At 30.2% G+C, this 20,352-nt stretch overlaps 5 protein-coding genes across 5 annotated transcripts; 3 read left to right on the forward strand and 2 right to left on the reverse strand.

Annotated features, from left to right (window-relative positions):
- Positions 1 to 3,762: 3,762 nt before the first annotated feature.
- On the forward strand, positions 3,763 to 6,700 carry LOC124490286 (uncharacterized). The gene is made up of 3 exons (XM_075729912.1): positions 3,763 to 4,027; positions 4,191 to 4,783; positions 4,869 to 6,700. The coding sequence occupies exons 1-3, from the start codon at positions 3,998 to 4,000 to the stop codon at positions 6,439 to 6,441; spliced, it is 2,196 nt and encodes a 731-aa protein (XP_075586027.1). The 5' UTR covers positions 3,763 to 3,997; the 3' UTR covers positions 6,442 to 6,700.
- A 372-nt stretch (positions 6,701 to 7,072) lies between these two features.
- LOC124490781 (dipeptidyl peptidase 1) lies at positions 7,073 to 9,259 on the forward strand. The gene is made up of 2 exons (XM_047053333.2): positions 7,073 to 8,302; positions 8,381 to 9,259. The coding sequence occupies exons 1-2, from the start codon at positions 7,638 to 7,640 to the stop codon at positions 9,168 to 9,170; spliced, it is 1,455 nt and encodes a 484-aa protein (XP_046909289.1). The 5' UTR covers positions 7,073 to 7,637; the 3' UTR covers positions 9,171 to 9,259.
- SmF (small ribonucleoprotein particle protein SmF) lies at positions 9,191 to 9,771 on the reverse strand. Its single transcript, XM_047053334.2, has one exon. It carries the CDS (start codon positions 9,668 to 9,670, stop codon positions 9,404 to 9,406), a length of 267 nt encoding a protein of 88 aa, XP_046909290.1. The 5' UTR covers positions 9,671 to 9,771; the 3' UTR covers positions 9,191 to 9,403.
- A 278-nt stretch (positions 9,772 to 10,049) lies between these two features.
- On the forward strand, positions 10,050 to 11,891 carry eIF3j (eukaryotic translation initiation factor 3 subunit j). The gene is made up of 4 exons (XM_047053335.2): positions 10,050 to 10,272; positions 10,544 to 10,623; positions 10,734 to 11,320; positions 11,380 to 11,891. Exons 2-4 carry the CDS (start codon positions 10,605 to 10,607, stop codon positions 11,497 to 11,499), a joined length of 726 nt encoding a protein of 241 aa, XP_046909291.1. The 5' UTR covers positions 10,050 to 10,272; positions 10,544 to 10,604; the 3' UTR covers positions 11,500 to 11,891.
- On the reverse strand, positions 11,800 to 20,240 carry LOC124491249 (uncharacterized). Its single transcript, XM_047053883.2, is given in 5 exon segments — positions 11,800 to 12,544; positions 12,610 to 13,197; positions 13,271 to 17,911; positions 17,913 to 19,999; positions 20,059 to 20,240. Coding segments are annotated over 5 exon segments (8,025 nt in total). The 5' UTR covers positions 20,141 to 20,240; the 3' UTR covers positions 11,800 to 11,917.
- Between the last annotated feature and the right edge of the window lie 112 nt (positions 20,241 to 20,352).

Consider the following 20,352-nt stretch of genomic DNA (forward strand, 5'->3'; position numbering starts at 1 on the left):
TTAATTAATCAACTGGATGGGGAGTCAAATTGCTCATTTTCATGGAATTTACTTTTTTGAAATGGTGTCAACAACAAAAAAAAAACAAAAAACATCAAATTGTTTGCGTTTTCTGTTCACAGGAAAAAAAAATAAATACGGAAAAAAACAAACAAATAGCCCGAAAAATGTACAAAGATTCTGGAGAAACAAACATAATCTTTTTATTATGTTTCATTTGTGTGTGTGTGTGTTTGTTTGTTTTGCGAAAAAAAAACCGAAAAAACCCGAAAACAAAATCTTAACATTAACCGATCGGGTAACTTATTTCTACGATCACTGTTGTTTTGTTTTTTTTTCATGTAAAATCCTTAAATTGTTTTTCTTTTTCTTTTTCTGGTCATGATTACACATTTGATTATTATTATTATTTTCTGCTCCGCTATCTAAGGATTTTGTTTTTCTCCAAAATAATAATAATATCCAGATTCCAGAAAAGAAAATTAAGCTTCAAGGCAACCAACCCATACAGTGGAACAAACAAACAAAAAATGTTCAAGTTACTCTCATCCCAAATAATGATGATGATGATGATAATAATTGATGATGTTAGCAACCATAGACAACAAGACAGAAAAAGATGGAAAAAAAGTGGGCAGATAGTCGATACATTTATGGGGGATGATGGTGGCTGATCAAAACAACATAACAACCAGAAAATATCAAAATGATCAAAACTTGTTAAAGAAGAAGAAGAAGAAAAAAAATCTAAATTTAGTGTTTATGATATGTGTGTTGAATTAATACCAAAATTTCTCTTTCAAAAATCTGCCAATGAAATGTGTAGCAGCAGGTCATTTTGATTATTTTTTTTTTCTACAGCAAAAAAAATGATTATCATGGTTCAATTTTGTCGCCCACTAAATAGTTTTGTTGAATAATATTTGTGTATAAATGTAATCATGTCTACCTACAAAACACTGACTGATGAATGAATGAATGCATCAAGAATGTGTATCAAGATGAAAAAAAACAGAAAGACAGACAAACAAAGACTAGTGGAAGATATTTTTTCTATGATGTGCGTTAATAATAATAATAATAATAAGAATTTTTATAATGCAAAATATCCAGAAGCTATTATGATGATCATGATGATTGATCATCGATCAAATATTTACGTTCAATCCTATTGTGTGTGTGTGTGTGTGTGTGTGTATCGAAAGGATGAAGTAGGAGAAAAAATAATAATAATATATCGATAGATCGATTGAATATCGATTTTTTCGTTTCGTTTAAAAAAAATGAATAAATAAACAAAAAATTTCATCATTTTTTCTTGTTCATCATGATGGTTTTTTTTACAAGAATAATTTTTTTGTGTTTATTTTGGTTTTTCAATTATTTCTTGTTGTTATTTTTTTCCATTCATTCATTCATTCGTATTTATTATTTTTGTATCAAAATAATCGATTTTTTTCATTCATTCATCATCATCATCATCGATTGTAATTCTCAAGAATATTTGAGGTTTTTTTTTCTTGCTGGTGAACTGAATTCCATTCTGTTTCATCATTTGTCCATGGGGAAAAAAATTGGAATGTAACAAACAAAAATGCGAAAAATGCCCAAGGCTTTCAGGTAGTAGTTTTTGTTTTCTTTCTTTTTTATTTTCATACTAACCTGCCTCTATCATTTCATTTTATTCAACACAACACAACCAACCAACCAACCAATTATAATCGATCAGATTGACGCCGTTTGTTTTCCACTTTCTCTAATGAATAAATGAATGAATGGATGCATGTTTTCACCCTTTTTATAAAATTGGATCTTTCCACTTACTCATGGAAAAGAAAATCAGCCACCGATTGAGATGATCAATAATTATCGAATTAATCAAAAAAAAAAAAAAAATCTCCCGGTCTTTTTTTCTGGTCTTAGATCATCATCATCATCATCATCATCATCATAAGTGATTAAAATCACCTCTAGATCAACAACCTAAAATATTCAACAACAACAACAACATTCGATTCGATTATTAAATTGCATTCGATCAAAAAAAAAAAAAAAAAAAACAAAAAACAAAATCAAATTGATTAAATCATTCATTCTATTATGAAAAAACAAAAATATTCGAACAGGTATCAAGTAGCAATCAATAATAATAATAATAATCATCATCATCATCATAACGCATCTCATTTAATAGCCATTCATTTCATTTTATGAACAAAAAAAAAACGTATAAATATCGAAAATCCATTAATGTAGCCCGTAGTTAAGATATACATCTATCATCTAAATTTGGTTTGTAAAAAAATAGTGATCGGATTTAGATGATGATGATTATGATGATTATGATGAGAAAAGAGATGTCTCAACCAAAAAAAAAAAAAAAAATGATGATGATGATGATGAAATAAGAAAATTATAATTTTTTTTGTGTGTGTACAACAAACTAAATTAAGAAAAATTTTTCAATCACCAAGAGATTTAGAGTTTTTTTTAAAAAAATGAAAAAATTTTATCAATATTTATTGGTGACTGGAGCGCTAGGTCAAAGGTTTACCATTCATAAATTCATTCAAAAAAAAAAAAAAATTTTTTTTGCCGAAATTCATATGGCCACATTTTTTTTCGATAAGCTTACTGCGGCTGGATAAAAATAAAAACTTGAACCACACAGAGATTTCAATGGGGAAAAAAAATAACCAGCAACTTTAAGCCACCTTTATAAATGATGTTTTTTTTGTATTTTTTTTTCTCTTCAATTTTTTTCAATTTTTTTTTCTTGTTCTGGAATTTTCATACATGTATCACCAACCAACCAACCAACCAACCAACCAACCAACCGACAACAACGACGACGACGACGACGACGACAGAGGGAAAAAAAACATTAATTTCAATCAAACCATCAGCCGTTTAACCGACCGTTATCGTTTTAATGTTTGCTGTTTCTGCTAGATTACTTTCATAGTAAAATATTAGATAAATGATGATTATCGTTTGACTTGAAAAGCAAGTTTTTCTTTTTTTTCTTAAAAAAAAACAATCTCGCCTGCACATACACACACACACACACACACGTTAAATGGATTGAATGAAACCGAAATGAATCGCCTTGATCATATCACATAACCATCGAACTTGGTAACTTCGTATCTGAGAAAAAAAAATGAAGTGTTTGAGGCCAAAAAAAAACAAGCAACAGCAACAACATGAAAATGAAAATCCAGAAAAAGTAGAGCAATGGAAAACATCTCGTCACAAAAACTATCTAATTCAACGAACAAGATTCAAATACGACGATAGATAGCCAGACCAAACTGATTGGCATCGTTAGTGATGTTGTTCTTTTTTTTTTGTCTGTTTCATCTCTGTCCCGTTATATAAATATATCAGGTATTTCAAGTATCTGAAAGATGTTTTTTTTTCGTTTTATTAGAGAATAGAAACATCCTGTAATATATACATAAACTCTAAAGTGGACAAATGATATTTTAGAAAGCCCATAATAATCATGAAAAAAAAGTAAGAGTTCATCAAAATCAGTAAAAATTCATAAGAGTTCATATATTGGGCATAACATTCACGTCACACCCACTTAGAACCTGTATCTATCCTATTATATCTCTCTCACACATATACAATATTTGTCGCTATTAATTTCTTGTTCGTTCTGACTTTCTATCTCTCTCTCTCTATTTATCGGTACATATCTTGTCCAATTTATCATGATAACCAATACAGTGGAATATATAAAGGCAAATGCCATTTATTTTCATTTTAATCTTTTTTTTTTTTTGGATTTCGATAATGGTCATTTGATGTTTTTGTATGTATCGTGTTTTGTGTGTGTGTGTAGAAAAATCTTCAATGAAAAAAAAAATGAAAATAAAAACCGTTTGTGTTTGAAAATAATTTTTGTTTTGTTTTAAATTGTGTCCAAATTTTTTTTTATTAATTACTAACAATCAACCAAAAAATAATAATCATCAGTGAAAAAAAAATGCATACGAAAAGCCTCATATTCATATTGGTTTGTGTTTTAGCATATATCATCACAAAATAGATTTGTTGATAATTTTATTCATTTTTGTTTTGTTTTGTTTTTGTTTTTTTTTCTAAAATTCTTTCTTCTTCTTCTTCTTCTTTTTTTTCCGGAATGAAAATTTCCATTTGTTTCTTGATAATAAATATAGCTATTTGGGAGCTGTTCACTAATGGTAGTGGTGACTAGTGATAAATCCAGAGGATCCAATGGCCAATATCGTAGTCGATCATCATCGTTATCATCATCATTTTCATCATCATCATCTTCGTCATCACCATTTAAACCATTATTTTCAACATCATCATCATCATCACCATGGAAATCAATTCCATTAGCAACATCTGCATCATCCACATCATATATGTCATATACACATCCTGATGATAATATTGAATATGAGCCAATTGATTCATCAATGACAGAAGCCTCATCATCATCTTCATCTTCATCATCACCATCATTATCATATTCATCATCTAAAAATCATTTTGTTCGTAATCGTAGACCAACATCTTCATTATTAACTGAAACAAATGATGATTATGAAACAGGTGATGGTGGTATTGATAGTGGTAGTTATAACACTGGACAACAAGATGATAATAACAATCCAATATCAGCATCGTATGGTCAACAAACAAAAACAATGTCTACAATACAACGTCCATTACGACAACAATCTAGTTTGACAGTATCATCATCACAACCACAATCATCATATATGGATCAATATGATCAACGGTACGGTATATGAATGACCCAATTTTCTGATAATTTAGTGATTCAAATAAAATTTATTTCTTTTTTTTTATAAATTTTTTTTCAGAACCGCTTCAAGCCAATATGAACAAAGTGAACAAGGTCCAATTGATGATGGTAGCGATGGCTATCAACAATCACCAGACGAATCTTCACAATATCAAGAACAACATTATCATCATCAACAACAACCACAATATGGATATTCTGAACCATCAGATAGTTATTATGAAGAACATCATGATGGATCATATGATGAACAACCAACGTTAGTTAAATCGAAAAAACCACCAACAGTTGGTGATCTTTATTATCAAAGACCAACAATCGAATCAGGATATGGTGATGATAGTTCATATAGTCCTTCAGATTATGGTGCCGCAATTACATCGACTGGTTATAAAACTGGACATTATATACGAGAAAAAGGTGCCCGTTATCCAAAAGCATATTTATCACCAAAACCATCATCAAGTAAAACTGTTATATTCACCGTACCACAGCCAATTCCACATGATGAAAAACCGAAAAATTTCGAAATACCATCGCTCGATGTAGCTGGTCTAGATAAAATAATACCCGGTGGTGGTGATTTAATGAAAAATTCACCGGTTAAAATACCCGCATTACCTGGTATTGATTTTAATTCAATTATTGGAAATTTATTCGGCGATAAAGGTCCACCACAGATATCGGTTGCAGCACCAGAATCATTGGGTAATCTAATTGCACCATTATTAAACCAAGGTAAACCATTGACAATCAATGCACCGAATATTGAATTTGGTCATGGTCATGGTGGCCCGCATCATGGTGATTCGGATTCAAAAACCAAATTGGTTGGTTTTAGTGTACCAGATTTTCTTAAAAATAGCCAAAAATTTATTCAAGGATTTCAAATGCCAAAAATTGATTTTACCGGTGAACATGAAAGTGGCTTAACATTACCACATTTTGATATGCCAAATACACAAAGTATTGGTAAATCACCAAAAATAACGGCCATTGCACCAATGGGACCATCAATACATTTTTTACGTCATCTTAATTTACCATTACCAAAAGTACCGAAAATGCGATTACCAGAATTAGGCCCATTCAGAAGTTTTAAAATACCTAAATTAGATTTTACTAAAAGTTTTGATCTAAAAAGTATGGATTTTAAACTTCCATCACATCGTGATGGCATGTCCACAATGGAAGATTCGCCGAAACCAACATATTTACCGGCACCGGGTATGATGATGATTAAAGCCATACAAACAACAACAAAACCGTCCGAATCATCGACAAATAATGTTGATGATGGTGTTGATGATAATGTAATCACAATGGATAAACCAACAACATCATTGACGATGGCAAAAATTAAGAAAATTATAACCGCATATCCAATGAATAAAGGTTCCGTATCTGGCCATATTGTTATTGAAGATTATCCATATGGCCGTAAACAATTAGGACCATTAGATGATGGTGGTGAATCGGAAATTGGCTGTGCTGAATTAGATAAAGTTATCATACAACAACAATTAGATGATCATAAACAACAACAACAACAACAGCAACCGAAATCACAACCAAAATCAACGATTGCATTATTGTTAGGATTAAAAAGGCCAATTCATAATCAGCATTGAATATAAATCGTACGAACCTTATCTATCTCAATTTTATTATATGATTTTTATGAGTGGAATTGATTATGAATTTTTTTTTTCAATTGCAAATTTTAATTCCAATATTTTTTTTTCAATAATTCATCAATTCTGACACACACACACACATGCACACATTTTTCATCATTTTGATATTTTATTATTATTATTCAAATTCAAACTTATTTTATTCTTATTGTAAATAATTCTATTTTTCAAAAAAAAAAATTGAATTTACTTTTATTTTAGATTGGAATTTATGGAATTAATCAATCAAAGACAAATGTCATCGATTGATTAATTAATTTATTTAATCATCACTGCTAATTAATATATAAAAGCATGGAACAATTAGAATTGATTGGTAATTAGAAAATTATTGATGATGATAATAATCAATATTAAATCTGGAACGACGCATACATGCATGTATGTGTGACGTGATTTATGATGTGTTTGGAACAAATCTCGTGACCAAAAATAAATTGATTATAATCAATATGAGTGTTTAACCTTGACTAGGATAATCCTGGCTAGATTTTGATATGCCCGATTTACGCAATAAATAATCAAAAAAAAAAAAAACGATCACGGATATTGATCCAAAATCAACATCCTTAATACACGAGAAGGAAAAAAATTACTTGTTGAAAATATATACAATCTTTATTATTCATTATCAATCAATCAATCAATCATTAAATGGTATAATAGACAGGATATATGCACTTGTCTACAAATGCATTGTTTGCAAGAAAAATTGTTATATTCAGTAAATATATCTATCGCTTATTATTGTTTTTTTTAAAATGTGGAATCATAATTTTTAATTGATAAACAATATATGAATTATCGATTTGGAAATGTAAGATTGTTTGGTTTGTTATCACATCATCGTCATTCGTAGAGTGAAAAAAAAATTGATTGATTGATTAGTGAAATATGCAATATGACAGAAAATTTTTTTTTCTATTTGTTTTTTATGTGTTTAATTTTGCTGATTTGACTTTTACATCATTTGGCATTTGTTTGGTATAAATAAGAAGATCATATAATACGATCGAATCATTACCAAGACGTAGTTTGCTTGTTTGTTTGTTTGTTTACCATTTGTCTTTGTTTTTTTTTCTAAATTTATAAATTCTTATTCAATTTATCATCATCATTATTGAATCACAATGAAATCATCTTTGATCATTTCATTTATTTTTATGGTTTGTTGCTGGCGACAAATCATTGCCGACACTCCTGCCAATTGTACTTATGAAGATATTAGAGGCTTATGGTTGTTTGAAGAATCAACACCGATTAATGATCGTACAGAAAAATGTGATAATGGTCGTCGTGAATATACGAAAAAAATCTATGTAAGATTAGATTTTCCAAACACTGCTGTCGATAAATTCGGTAATGTTGGCACTTGGACATTGATTTATAATCAAGGTTTCGAAGTGATTATCAATTATCGAAAATATTTTGCCTTTTCTGCCTATGAACGTAAATCGAATTCAAAAGTAATTAGTTATTGTCATAAAACAATACCTGGATGGTCACACGATTTACTTGGTAATAATTGGGCATGTTACATTGGTCATAAAGTAAATGATTGGAATAGTAGTCCATTACAAAAAATTGGCTCGGAACAATTTCCAATTAAAGAACATATTGAACAACCATTATATTTGAAAAATATTGATCTTAGTCATGCATTGAGCCAGAAACATGTTGATCACATTAATTCTAAACAAAAATCATGGAAAGCAACCGTATATCCAGAAATGCAATCAAAAACAGTAGAACATTTGATTAAAATGGCTGGAGGTGAAAAATCCAGAATAATGAGGTATGTGTGATTCACTTTGGTCATTAATTTTTTAGTTTATTCAATTTTACTAATGGATTCATTTATTCATTTCGATAGCCGCCCAAAACCAATACGTGCAACGGAACAACAGCGACACGAAGCTCGTGGTTTACCTGAATCATTCGATTGGCGTAATGTTGATGGTATCAATTATGTATCACCAGTACGTAATCAAGGCAATTGTGGAAGTTGCTATGCATTCGCATCGATGGCTATGCTTGAAGCTCGTATTCGTATCGCAACGAACAATACTGCAAAACCGGTATTCTCACCACAAGAAGTGGTGGATTGTTCAGAATATTCACAAGGTTGTGATGGTGGATTCGGATATTTGATTGCCGGAAAATATGCACAAGATTTTGGTGTCGTTGAAGAATCTTGTTATCCATATAAAGCTTATACTGGAAAATGTAAACTCGATTATAATACAACGGCTAAATGTCAACAACGAACATATACAATTAAATATAATTATCTTGGTGGGTATTTTGGTGCTTGCAATGAAGAAGCAATGCGTATTGAATTAGTGAAAAATGGTCCAATAGCAGTCGGTTTCGAAGTTTATAAAGATTTCATGACTTATCGAAGAGGCATCTATTCACATGATTCAGATTATGAAACCGAACAAAAAGTTGGTGTAGAATTCAATCCATTCGTGTTGACCAATCATGCCGTCCTTATTGTTGGTTATGGACGTGATGAAAAATCTGGTGAAAATTATTGGATTGTTAAAAATAGCTGGGGAGAACAATGGGGAATAGATGGAGGTTATTTCCTTATTCGTCGTGGTACCAATGAATGCGGTATCGAAAGCATAGCAATGGCAGCAACACCAATTCCAAATTAAATTAATCATGAACATGAACATTTATCAAATCGAAAAATATTTTTTTTAATGATAATGATGATGATGAATAAATTCATACATTAAATGAATGACAATTGTTACATAAGAATTTGGTGTGGAAAGAAAAAAAAAATTATTATAATAAACAAAAAAAAAATGACAGGAATATATCATACGAATTTATTCTTTTTTTTCTGTGGCAAGTAAAGATGGATAGATGGTTTAGTATCAGATCAATCCTTCATTTCGCCATCCTCTTCTTCTTCTTCTAATCCACGAATATAGAGAACATTGTTACAACGTACTAATACTTCACCAAGATTTCCAGTACATGCACCATCAATATATTCTTCAGTATTGGCCAATTGTAGATTCATATAAGCATCGACAGAAACAAGAAATCCTTTGTATTCCATTCCCCATTTTAATTTGACAATAATTGGTTTACCAGTTAAACCATTTAGGAATGGTTTAGGATTTAACGGCAATGTTTGAGCCATTTTTCAGTATGAAAAATCGTTGTATCAAATTCAAATAAAATTGTCAAAAACACGAACCAAAGAAAATACCGCACAAAACAAAAGCATGGAAAAACCGATGATCATTTATGTGGACCATAAATGAACAATGTATCCATTCATCCAGTTTATACGTTGTAAATAGTATGATTGAATAAACATTTTGATTTTTTTTCATGAATCAATCAATTTTCAATTTTTTTTCAACTGTAACAAGAAAAGTACATTCCATTATCATTTATAGAAGCCATTATTTTTAATGAATGAATGAATTTTCATTAATTAAATAAATGATTTAAAATAAAAGTGAAAAAAAACTTACAATGTATGAATACATTTATTCGAAATTCATAGTGTTGTCGATTTCTTTTGACTTATTGACACACTCAGTCAATGCTTTTCTCTCATCTCTCTCTATTTTTTTTTATTCACTCACCCTCACAGTTCTCTTTTCCTTCTATCTTTTCATTTTTTTTTAGTAAAAATACGACATCATCACAAACGCACGTTATTTTCATCGTGAAACATTTAACCAAATTCTGCAATCACCAAAATTGCCTGGTTTTTATTAAAAACAAACAAAGGTAAGTTCTGGAAACACCTATCAATAGAAAAAGAAGACTAATTATTTCTAGATAATAGTAGAAACTGGAATCTATTGATTTATTTTATTTTTTGTCCTTCATCAATCAAGATGATGATGAAATGATAGAGAAATATATTTTTTTTTTTTGATCCACACACGCACACATACCACGTCAACAAAGGATCCAAATTAGATTTTTGTCCATTTCATTTTGTTATGCGTTGTATTTTTTTTTTTTTATTAAATTCTCGATATTTTTTTTATTTTAGAAACATCAAAATACATTTTGGGCCTGTTAAATAAGATTAAAATTCCAAGAAAAAAAATAGAATGGCCGAAGAAGATTGGAGTAAGTATTTTTCTTTTGTATTATTTTTCATTCGAATTTCTTTAGAAGAAAATACTTTCAATGTAAATTTGATTTTTTTTGATATCTAATTTTATTTTGTAATTCTATAGCCATCGTACCAAAAGTGGCCAGTAATAAATGGCAAGAAGAAGAGGATGAAGATATAAAAGAAAATTGGGATGATGAAGATGGTGATGATGATGAACAAAGTAAAGCAAGTTCAACGGGTACTGAATCTAATCAACAACAAACCAGTGAACAACAACAACCACAAGCAACAAAAAAATTAACAAGTGGAAAAAAGAAAAGTAAAGCATTGAAGGAAAAGATTCAACAAAAAGAAGAAAGTGAAAGAAGTCAGCCAAAAACAGCCGACGAATTATTGGCCGAAAAATTGGAAAATCAACGATTAATCGAAGAAGGTGATCTAGCCTTAGCAAAAGAAACGTTCGGTATATCCGGTAATAATGATTCAACATCAGCATTGAATAATATTCGTTTAGCAACGAAAGATGATTTTGAAGATTTTCGTAAAGCATTAGATGATAAACTAAGTCCATATATTCGTTCACCACATTATATGACATTTTTGGATGGTCTATTTCGTACATTAGCTTCCAGTTTGGAAATTGATGATATTAGAAAATTAAATGCAACGCTTACGGCATTGTATAATGAAAAAATTAAACTACAAAAGGTAATATTGTGTGGATTCATAATATCACTTGATTATAGCTAATTTTTTAAACTATTTAGCAACAGAATAAAGGAAAAAAGAACAAAAAGGCACCGACAATCATGATGGAACGTGAAAAAGATTATTCATATGGAAAACAAATGGATCAATATGAAGATGAATATGATGATTTTCTTTAGCTAATTTTATCCACAACACATTTCCTTCCACCAATGAACAAAGTCATACTACAAACAAACAAACAAAAACTAATAATTAATTAATTAATTAATGAACTTCATTATCTCCGTTACTAATATTAACCAGTTGATAATTTAACAACAACAACAGCAACTGCATCAACAACGGAAAAAAATCAATTTTTTTTGTTCCAATCTCCAGAAAAAATTAGTGTCTTCTGTGTTTCAATTCTCAAATGTTTCTGTGTTTGTGTTTATCTATTGAGTATATTATCAATTTAAAATGCACAAACACAATGCTTTTTGTCATTTGTTGTTGGTTTTTTTTAAAAATTTTTTTCTTGTATTCTGATAAAATGAAATATTAAAAAAAAATTATATTTGAATTATTATATCACAGTATCTGAGAATTTTCTTTTCAATTTTTGTTATTCACACATTGATTCTGGTTGGATTTGGCTATCCAATCCAGAAGATAGGCTGAATTTTCACGATTCAATGCCATCAAATGGCGTAAAATTCGACGAGAATTTAGTCGCCGAGCAAGACGATAACGATCATGTAGATTTATCTTTAGAAATGACGTCGAAGCAAATTTCATTGTGGATGATTCAACATTCGAATCATTTGTTTGGGCCGTTGTATTTACTCCATCACAAAGAATAGATTCCATAATCTGTTCTAATATGAGAAATATTTTCTGTAATTCCATTTCTGAACGAATCTGTGATAATGATGATATAAAAGATGCTGGCAATGGTGATGATGATGATGATGATGATGAAGAGAATAATTGGCCAGCTATTTGACTATTTGATGATGATTTGATTATCGTTTGTTGTTGATGTTGCTGCTGTTGTTGTCGAAATAATGTCGAAAATAATTCAAAACGTTTGATTACTTTTTCCAGAAATGAAACAGAAATTTCATAATTATCAAGAAATTGTGCAGCATATTGAACATTATTATTGACGATTGCATTATTGAAAAATGGATCAGCCCATTCAATATTTACATCTGGATAGGATTTGGCCACAATCAATGCCTAAAAATGGAAAACAAAAATTGAAAATCAATTGATTGAATTTGATTTGAAATCTCTCCATATACCTCATAATAATGATTACATTGATTGATGAAATCACGAACTCGATTCATATCTAAATTGATTAAGATCGGTACAGTAGTCGATATATCAGTGTGTAAGGCCGTGAATTTTGATTTATTAAAATGATATAATTGTAAAGCAATCAATTGTGCACGCCATGAACAATAATCAGCATTCGCTAATGATGATGCTTTTGTATAATTAATTTCCGCTTCTTGAAATTCAAACATTATTGCCTCTAATTGTTCTTTTAATGCATTCGAATTATTCATATTTAATAACGATGGTGTTAATTTGAATGTTGGTAACGATGGTGATGTTGATATCATTTCCGATAATGAATTTGTTGAAGAAACTTTTTTTGTTAATGATCGTATCGGCATAGCTGTTTTCAATGATGATGATGATGATGATGATGAGGTATGCAAATTATTAAAATTTGTTTCCATCAACAATTTTTCTGCACGATTACGATGTTGATCGGCCATTTCACGATGAAGAAAAAATCGTATAGCAACCAATGGTAATAATTCATCAATATGTTCGGCATTTTTTAGATAATTCAACAATGCAATCCGTAATTGTGGTGTCTGGTGTGTTCCGAAAGAGAAAATACAAACGATAAAAAAAACTTTCACATTTAAAAATCTATTTCACACTTACTCTTTGTACACGTTTCGAAAGAATCAATTCAAAACGATCACATTCACGAAAAAGATCAAAACAATAGATCATTTCAGAATATCGACCAATACCGGTCAAAAGTCGTAATATAAGATGAAAATAACGTGCTGGACGTAATTCCTGTGTAATTAATGGACGAATTTTCCGCAACACCAATGCAATACCACCAACATCACATTGAGCGGTGAATGATTCATGTGCACGAATGTACAGTTCAACTATTTGTACATAATATTTACGTTTTGCCAATATAAAACGAATTTCTTTTTCCGTTTTCTGATGTATAACTGTCGGTTGTTGTCCATCAATCGTATGATCTGAATGATTGAAACCATTCCATGCATTTTCAAATATTGTTTTAGATTTTTTCACCCATTCCAATAATTTATGTCCAAGTAGATATGGTTCACGTAATAAACGATTAAGAACAGAAAATCTGGCCGAATTAAATTCTAGTTGAATTCGATCCAATTCAATCTCGGTAAACAGTGTATACTGTGCATTGAATGGATCATCCCAATCTTTGAATTGTCGATCAACAATTCGTTGTACATCATTATAAACAAATTCGGCCAATAAATCAACAATTTTTTCTTCATTTACAAGACGATCATCAATACGACCCATAAATCGAATAAATTCTTTTGCACACATTATCGTTTCCGAATAATTATCAATCAATGATGACATTTGATTTTGATCCATTGAACTATCATTAAATTCATTGAATGATTGATACGAATAGCTACTAACATCATGACCAACCGTTATTGATTCATCGATTTGATTGGATAATAGTAACATTTCCAATAATTGACATGGAGTTGTCGAATATTCATCATCAGTATCTTTAAGTTCATCATATGATTTCCGTAGCAAACAGGCAATCTTATAATGTAAAAGAATGTATTCACAAAATTTCTCACCAATCGTTGTAAAACTGGCCAATGTTTCAATCATTGTCATGATTTTTCGTTGATCATCTGTCAGATTACTGCCGGCTATCAATGTAACTTTCATAAATTTTCCAATTCCATTTGAATAATTTTCACCTTGATTTTTTATTTTCAATTGAACACTTGATGAAGCATCGGATAGATCTTTTAGCTGACCCGAAGCTATCTGATCACAAGTTCGAATAATTTCAAAATCATCATGATCATATCCAAAAAGTTTAGCCACTTCAATGGCTTTTTTATAACAAAAATGATCCAATAGATTACCGATTACACGATTTAATGATTGATATTGATTAACATCAATTTGAACATTTTGTTGTTGTTTTGAACGTTGATTTTCAACATTTTGACCGATATGAGGATAACGTTCGGTTAATTTAGGCAGAATGAATTTTCTAAGTAAAGATTTTGTAAAATATTGAACAATATCTTTCCAAATATCTTGCCAAGCGGTGATAATATTTTTATCGACAATTTGTTTCATATCATTTGAGGTATCCATTTTTTGTATAAACATTTCACAATCAACAACCGATTTCCAGAATGACAATTCAAAATTAAAATAATCTTGTATCAATTCAACATTATTGTTTGATGATGCATTTGAACTACTAATGGTTGAATTATCATCAGGTGGCTGCTGCAGCTGCTGTTGCTTATCTTTAGTTTGATTGATTATCGGATAAATTGATTCAATTTCATTAATCGTATCATTCAATATTGTTTCAATGGCAAGTAAACATTTCAATAATACAAAACATTTAATCAACAATTGATCAGGTTCCAATTGTTGAACAAAACGTTCCATTACTTTGAATGCTGAATGCATTGATGGATCAATACGTACAACCTGTGACCAACAATCTTCCCAGAATGATATATCAATATTATTGTTATTATTAATATTCGATGATTCTAATTCCGCTTGTTTGGCTTTCAACATCCATTCATTAATGATAAATTCATTTGTATTTTCAATCGTCAACAGATTGATAATATTTCTAGCGGCATCAAAATGACCAGATTGTTGTAGCTGAAGAATTAGATTTTTCAATACTTCACCATAACGTGATTCATCATTGGTATTCGCTTCGATTGATAATAATGGTCCGATTGGTAACGAATAATCCGGTACTTTATTCAAACATTGACTAAACAAATAGAATCGACGAATATCCGGTACGTATTGATGTATTTCCGATGAAAATGAATCCTGTATTCGAACGAAATTATAATGGCTCAGTAAGATGCTTAATTCAAATTGTCGAGCAATCAACAATGAATTCGTTATCATTATCAATGAACATTTTTCGATCCAGCTACGTTGAAAGAAATCGGATAATTGCCATTCATAATCATCACTATCATCATTGGAATCATCACCATCCATTGATTTATTTGAATCATTTTGTATAAATTCTTCTTCATTATATTCAGCTAATAATGTTTGAAAACGTTGTAGTAAATCACTGGTTTGATAATAATCTTTCATCACAAGAAATTCAATGTGAAATTCCAATAATGTATACAGGATCGGTATTTGAATATCAAACATTTTGAAACCATCGAGAATTTTCTGATAATTTTGTGCATCATTCGCTGTAAGAATATTGATTAAACGTAATAGTCGTTCAGGTGACCAATGAATGAAACAATCAATCAATGAATCTGTTGTTGGATTTAATGAATTCGTTTGGCAATACCAATCAATGAATGATTGTTTTGAAGCAGTGGATACGCTTGCAAGTAGCCAACATGCAAACGATGGATATTTAATACGATCAAATGCTGATGATGAATCGATCGAACGTTTTATGGATGATTGTTGATTATGACCGTTTTTAGGCGATTGAATTGGTGAAGTGGATGACGAAGGTGTTGTTTTAATATCCACCGGTAATGCTCGTTGATCACAAATGTTCATGGAACAGGCCAACAATGCAAGTACAGGATTCGACAATGATACCGATGTATAGAGTAATGTAATTTGAAAAGATTTTTCAATCGAAAATGATGATGGTCCAACACGATGGTAATGAGCAAAGCTAACACAATTACGATAGATATCTAGAATAAGTTGAAGAAAATCTTTCGATGCTGTTTGTAATTGTAATTTCGATTCAAATAAAACCTGTACATTTGAACGTTTTTGTGAATTCAAATCACCACTAATCATTGATGATGAAAATAATGATAAATTTTCTGGACTATCTGATTCGGTTACAGTGGTTGAATTATCCGGTGGACTTTGCGGAGCTATATGAACCGACGGTGGTGATCCAATTGGAATGGATTTATCTTTGAATAATTTCGAATATAAAACATTACGAGACGAATCTGGTGTTTGCTTTGAACGTAAAATTCTTGATTCAGCTTCACTCAATGATGTAACGTTTACATGTCGTGAACTTTGAAATGCCTTGGCCAAATGTTCACCAATACATTGATTATTGAAATTGGATTGTGATAAAATCTGCTGTAGATCTTCTTTAGGAATTTCATATAACTGTGCAAAGATAACAAATACAAGCCAATTATCTTCGTTGGTACATTTATTAAGAAAATGTCCAAATGGACGTTTCAATGAATAATGACCGGCAAACATGAATAATGGTTTCCATTCAAAACATTCGATCAATAGATTACAGGATGATTCAATCATCGGTATCAATGATTCAATTTGATCTTTATCATTTTCGTTTTTGGTCATAAATTTGTTTGATGTTTCAATAAACAATAAGAGAAATTTCACATTTAGCGATCGATTCGGCGGTTGTCGTTGTTGTTGTTGTTGTTGTTGTTGTTGTTGTCGTCTAAATTTGGTCAAAGGTTTTTGTATGGATGAATATTTTCGCTCAAGTGCAACAGTAGCTAAATCTAATAATTTTTGTGAACAAATTCGATCTGAATGAAAATGCGAACGTCGAAGAAGTGTAGCCAGAACATTTTGTTGTTGTTGTACACCTTCAAGATTAAGAAAATCTCCAGCATATTCAATGATTAATCGTCCCAAAGCTAGATGTAAGCGAAATTTTTCACATTCATTGAAAATATTTTTATCCAATGTTTCTCGTAGAACTGAAGAACGATGATTGCTTGATGATTTATGTTTACCGGGCATCAAAGAGGATTTGATCAACGATTGAAACAGTAGACAAGTAGTGACTATCGATTGATCACTAATATTATTATAACCAATAATTGTCGATTTTTTTATTGCTTTTATCGATAATTTTTCATTGATCGAATGACGGTCACGTGATTTTTCATTCGAAGACAAGAATTTATTGAATGTTAAAAATGCTTCAATTATTCGAAGATTTTTCAGATAAAATGATGCATTTAAATTGGATTTAAAACCATATAATTCTGATAAATGTTTTTGTGAAAAATGTGGCATTTCATTATGATGATTTGAATTTGAATCATTCGTAATGGGTTTCGAAAGGCAACGATTTGTTTGCCATTGGAAAACATTATTAATATCGACAAAAGGTATGGCTTGTTGAAGGAATGTATAAATGTTTAATGATGATGATGATGATGCATTTGATTCTTGATGTGAAATGGAAGCACGATGAACAAGTGGATATTTTGTAGCAAGTTTATTAACGAATGATTTGACCAGATCAGGTTCTTGTTGCTGTAAAGCGTCGAAAAAATTCATCGAAACCATATTTTGATGAAAATGATATAATCATTAAAATCATATCCAAATCAATTGAACCAGCTGCAAATGTTTCAAGCAAAAATCTAACATTTTCATCGAATGATTTTGAATGGCTAAATATGCTTTTTAAAGGTTTCGAAAAATCGTTGACTAAAAATTGATGGATAAATAATGATTTTTCAAACACTTCACCATTCGAACGACAAAGATCGCGCATAAAATTCAATACATTCAACATTTGTTTCGATGATGATGATGATTCTTCAATATTCGATGAACTGGAGAAAAAGACATCAAAATCAATTTTGTATCGATTATAGAGTAGAAATAGAAATTCATATTGTCTAGATTCGATACAATGTTGCACTAATTGAGACAATTTTATCACTTTGTTTAATAATTTTTCCAAAATGGCGCAGCCATTACCGGAAGAACAGCTATTCACAGATGAAAGAATATTTGTTTGGCCAATGATTTGAAGAAAATCCGAAAACGATAACATTTTTGCCATTAGATCACTGAAATCATGTTGATTGAAAAAATAAGGATTCGATATTAATGCAACGAATATATCGGCTAAAAGTATTGTTGGTGATTGTCGTAGAAGATATTCACACATTCGAATTGACATTTTGAGATTTATAGGACGAATTTGATCACAATATGGTTGAATAATTTGATCTGATTCGATCCATTTGATTAATGATTTTGTATCATTATTATCGATTAGATATTGCCAAACAGATAATGCATTAATGTATGATTGGAAATTTTCTTCAATAAAAATATGCTGACGAAATGGATCGAAAACAATTAGATTATAATTATTGGCGGTCATTTCTTCCCAATTATTTAACATTTGTGAATGTTGTGTTAATTCACCTAAAATGGGCAATAAAAATGATTTAGCCAATCGAATATTTCCATTATCATCATCATCATCATTAATGTTAATCCATTCGAATGCAATTTCTAATTTTTCTTCATCATTAATTGGTGAAATTTTTGGCCGAAAACAAAAAATATACAAATCCATTATGGATAACATTCGAAAATATTGGCCAAATTGACATTGAAATTGTTTGAAATTGACATTCGAATTTATTATGCGAACATTAGGATCATCATCTTCAGGATGGCTAGCTAAACAAATGGCAAAAATATGTAATAATTTCTGTCGAATAATAGCATCCGAAGTTTGTATGAATAGTGCATATAATATATCAAATACTGGACGACCAGTCTGTATAAGATAGGAATTGATTTCGGAAATTAATCGATCATCGACTATTGAATCAGGACGACCAATTTTCATTGCTGTATATTGAACAATTCGTTCGACGATTATATCCCAATGAATCAATTGTTCACCATAGGCACTATTGGATTGTTGAGCAAATTTTTTCACAGCCCATACAAACAATGGAATTGAATTATTCTGTAATGAACGTTCGAATAATTCCTGAAAACGATGTGCATTTCCATATGTTTTTAGTAGAGCTTCGATTGTTTTGAGCATTGTTGATAATGATTCATCATGTTCACTTGAATCATCGTTTATTTTTGGTCTGACAATTTTCAAACTTGTTGATTCTAATGGCTCATTTGGTAACAGCGAATTATTCAATCGTATTCGATTATCAAGACAATCACGCATTGAATTTATTTGTTTAATTAAATGTAAAAGTATCCGTTGTTTCACTAATCGTAATGAATTTTCATTTGAATTCGTATCGGACGCCATCGTATTCGATATTGGTGATGATCGTAATGATTGTGTTGTATCCGTTGAACGTATGAAAACATTATCATCACTATTATCATCATCATCATCATCATCATTATCGATTTGGATGGCCGAAACGGTCATTATAAGTTGATTACATGAATAAATCAATGATCGATATAATAGAATGGAGAATATTTTTGCTGCATAATCACCGCTCATCTGTATGGTTGCAAAGGAAACAATTTTATTGACAACATTTTGCCAATCATGAAGAAAAAATTTTTCCAATGCAGCAGCTTGTTCATTTGATGATGAATTACATAGATCTTGTTTAATAAAATAACGAAATGCTAATAAAATTGGTCAATTATCATTTTTTCAATGAATATATGTAATATTTCAAACTTACTTTCAATCTGAATACGTAGAAAACATTTTACCTGTAATAGCTGTCGATTACGAAGGCCTAATTCTAATGCTGTAAAATCCATTGTTTATTTTATTGTGATAAATTTTCAAATGTAACGACAATAAAAAAAAACCAGAAAAAAAAGAAAACCAAATCGAGAAAACTAAATACGATCAATTATCAAAGGCGTTCAACAAACATGCATGTTGACCACCCCACAAACGCACACACACTTTTGATCACGTGATCAAAATAAAAAAAATCCATGAATCAAATAGACATGCTCGCAAACAA

This window comes from Dermatophagoides farinae, chromosome 4 (genome assembly GCF_024713945.1).
Source record: "Dermatophagoides farinae isolate YC_2012a chromosome 4, ASM2471394v1, whole genome shotgun sequence".
NCBI classification, from domain to species: Eukaryota; Metazoa; Arthropoda; class Arachnida; order Sarcoptiformes; family Pyroglyphidae; genus Dermatophagoides; species Dermatophagoides farinae.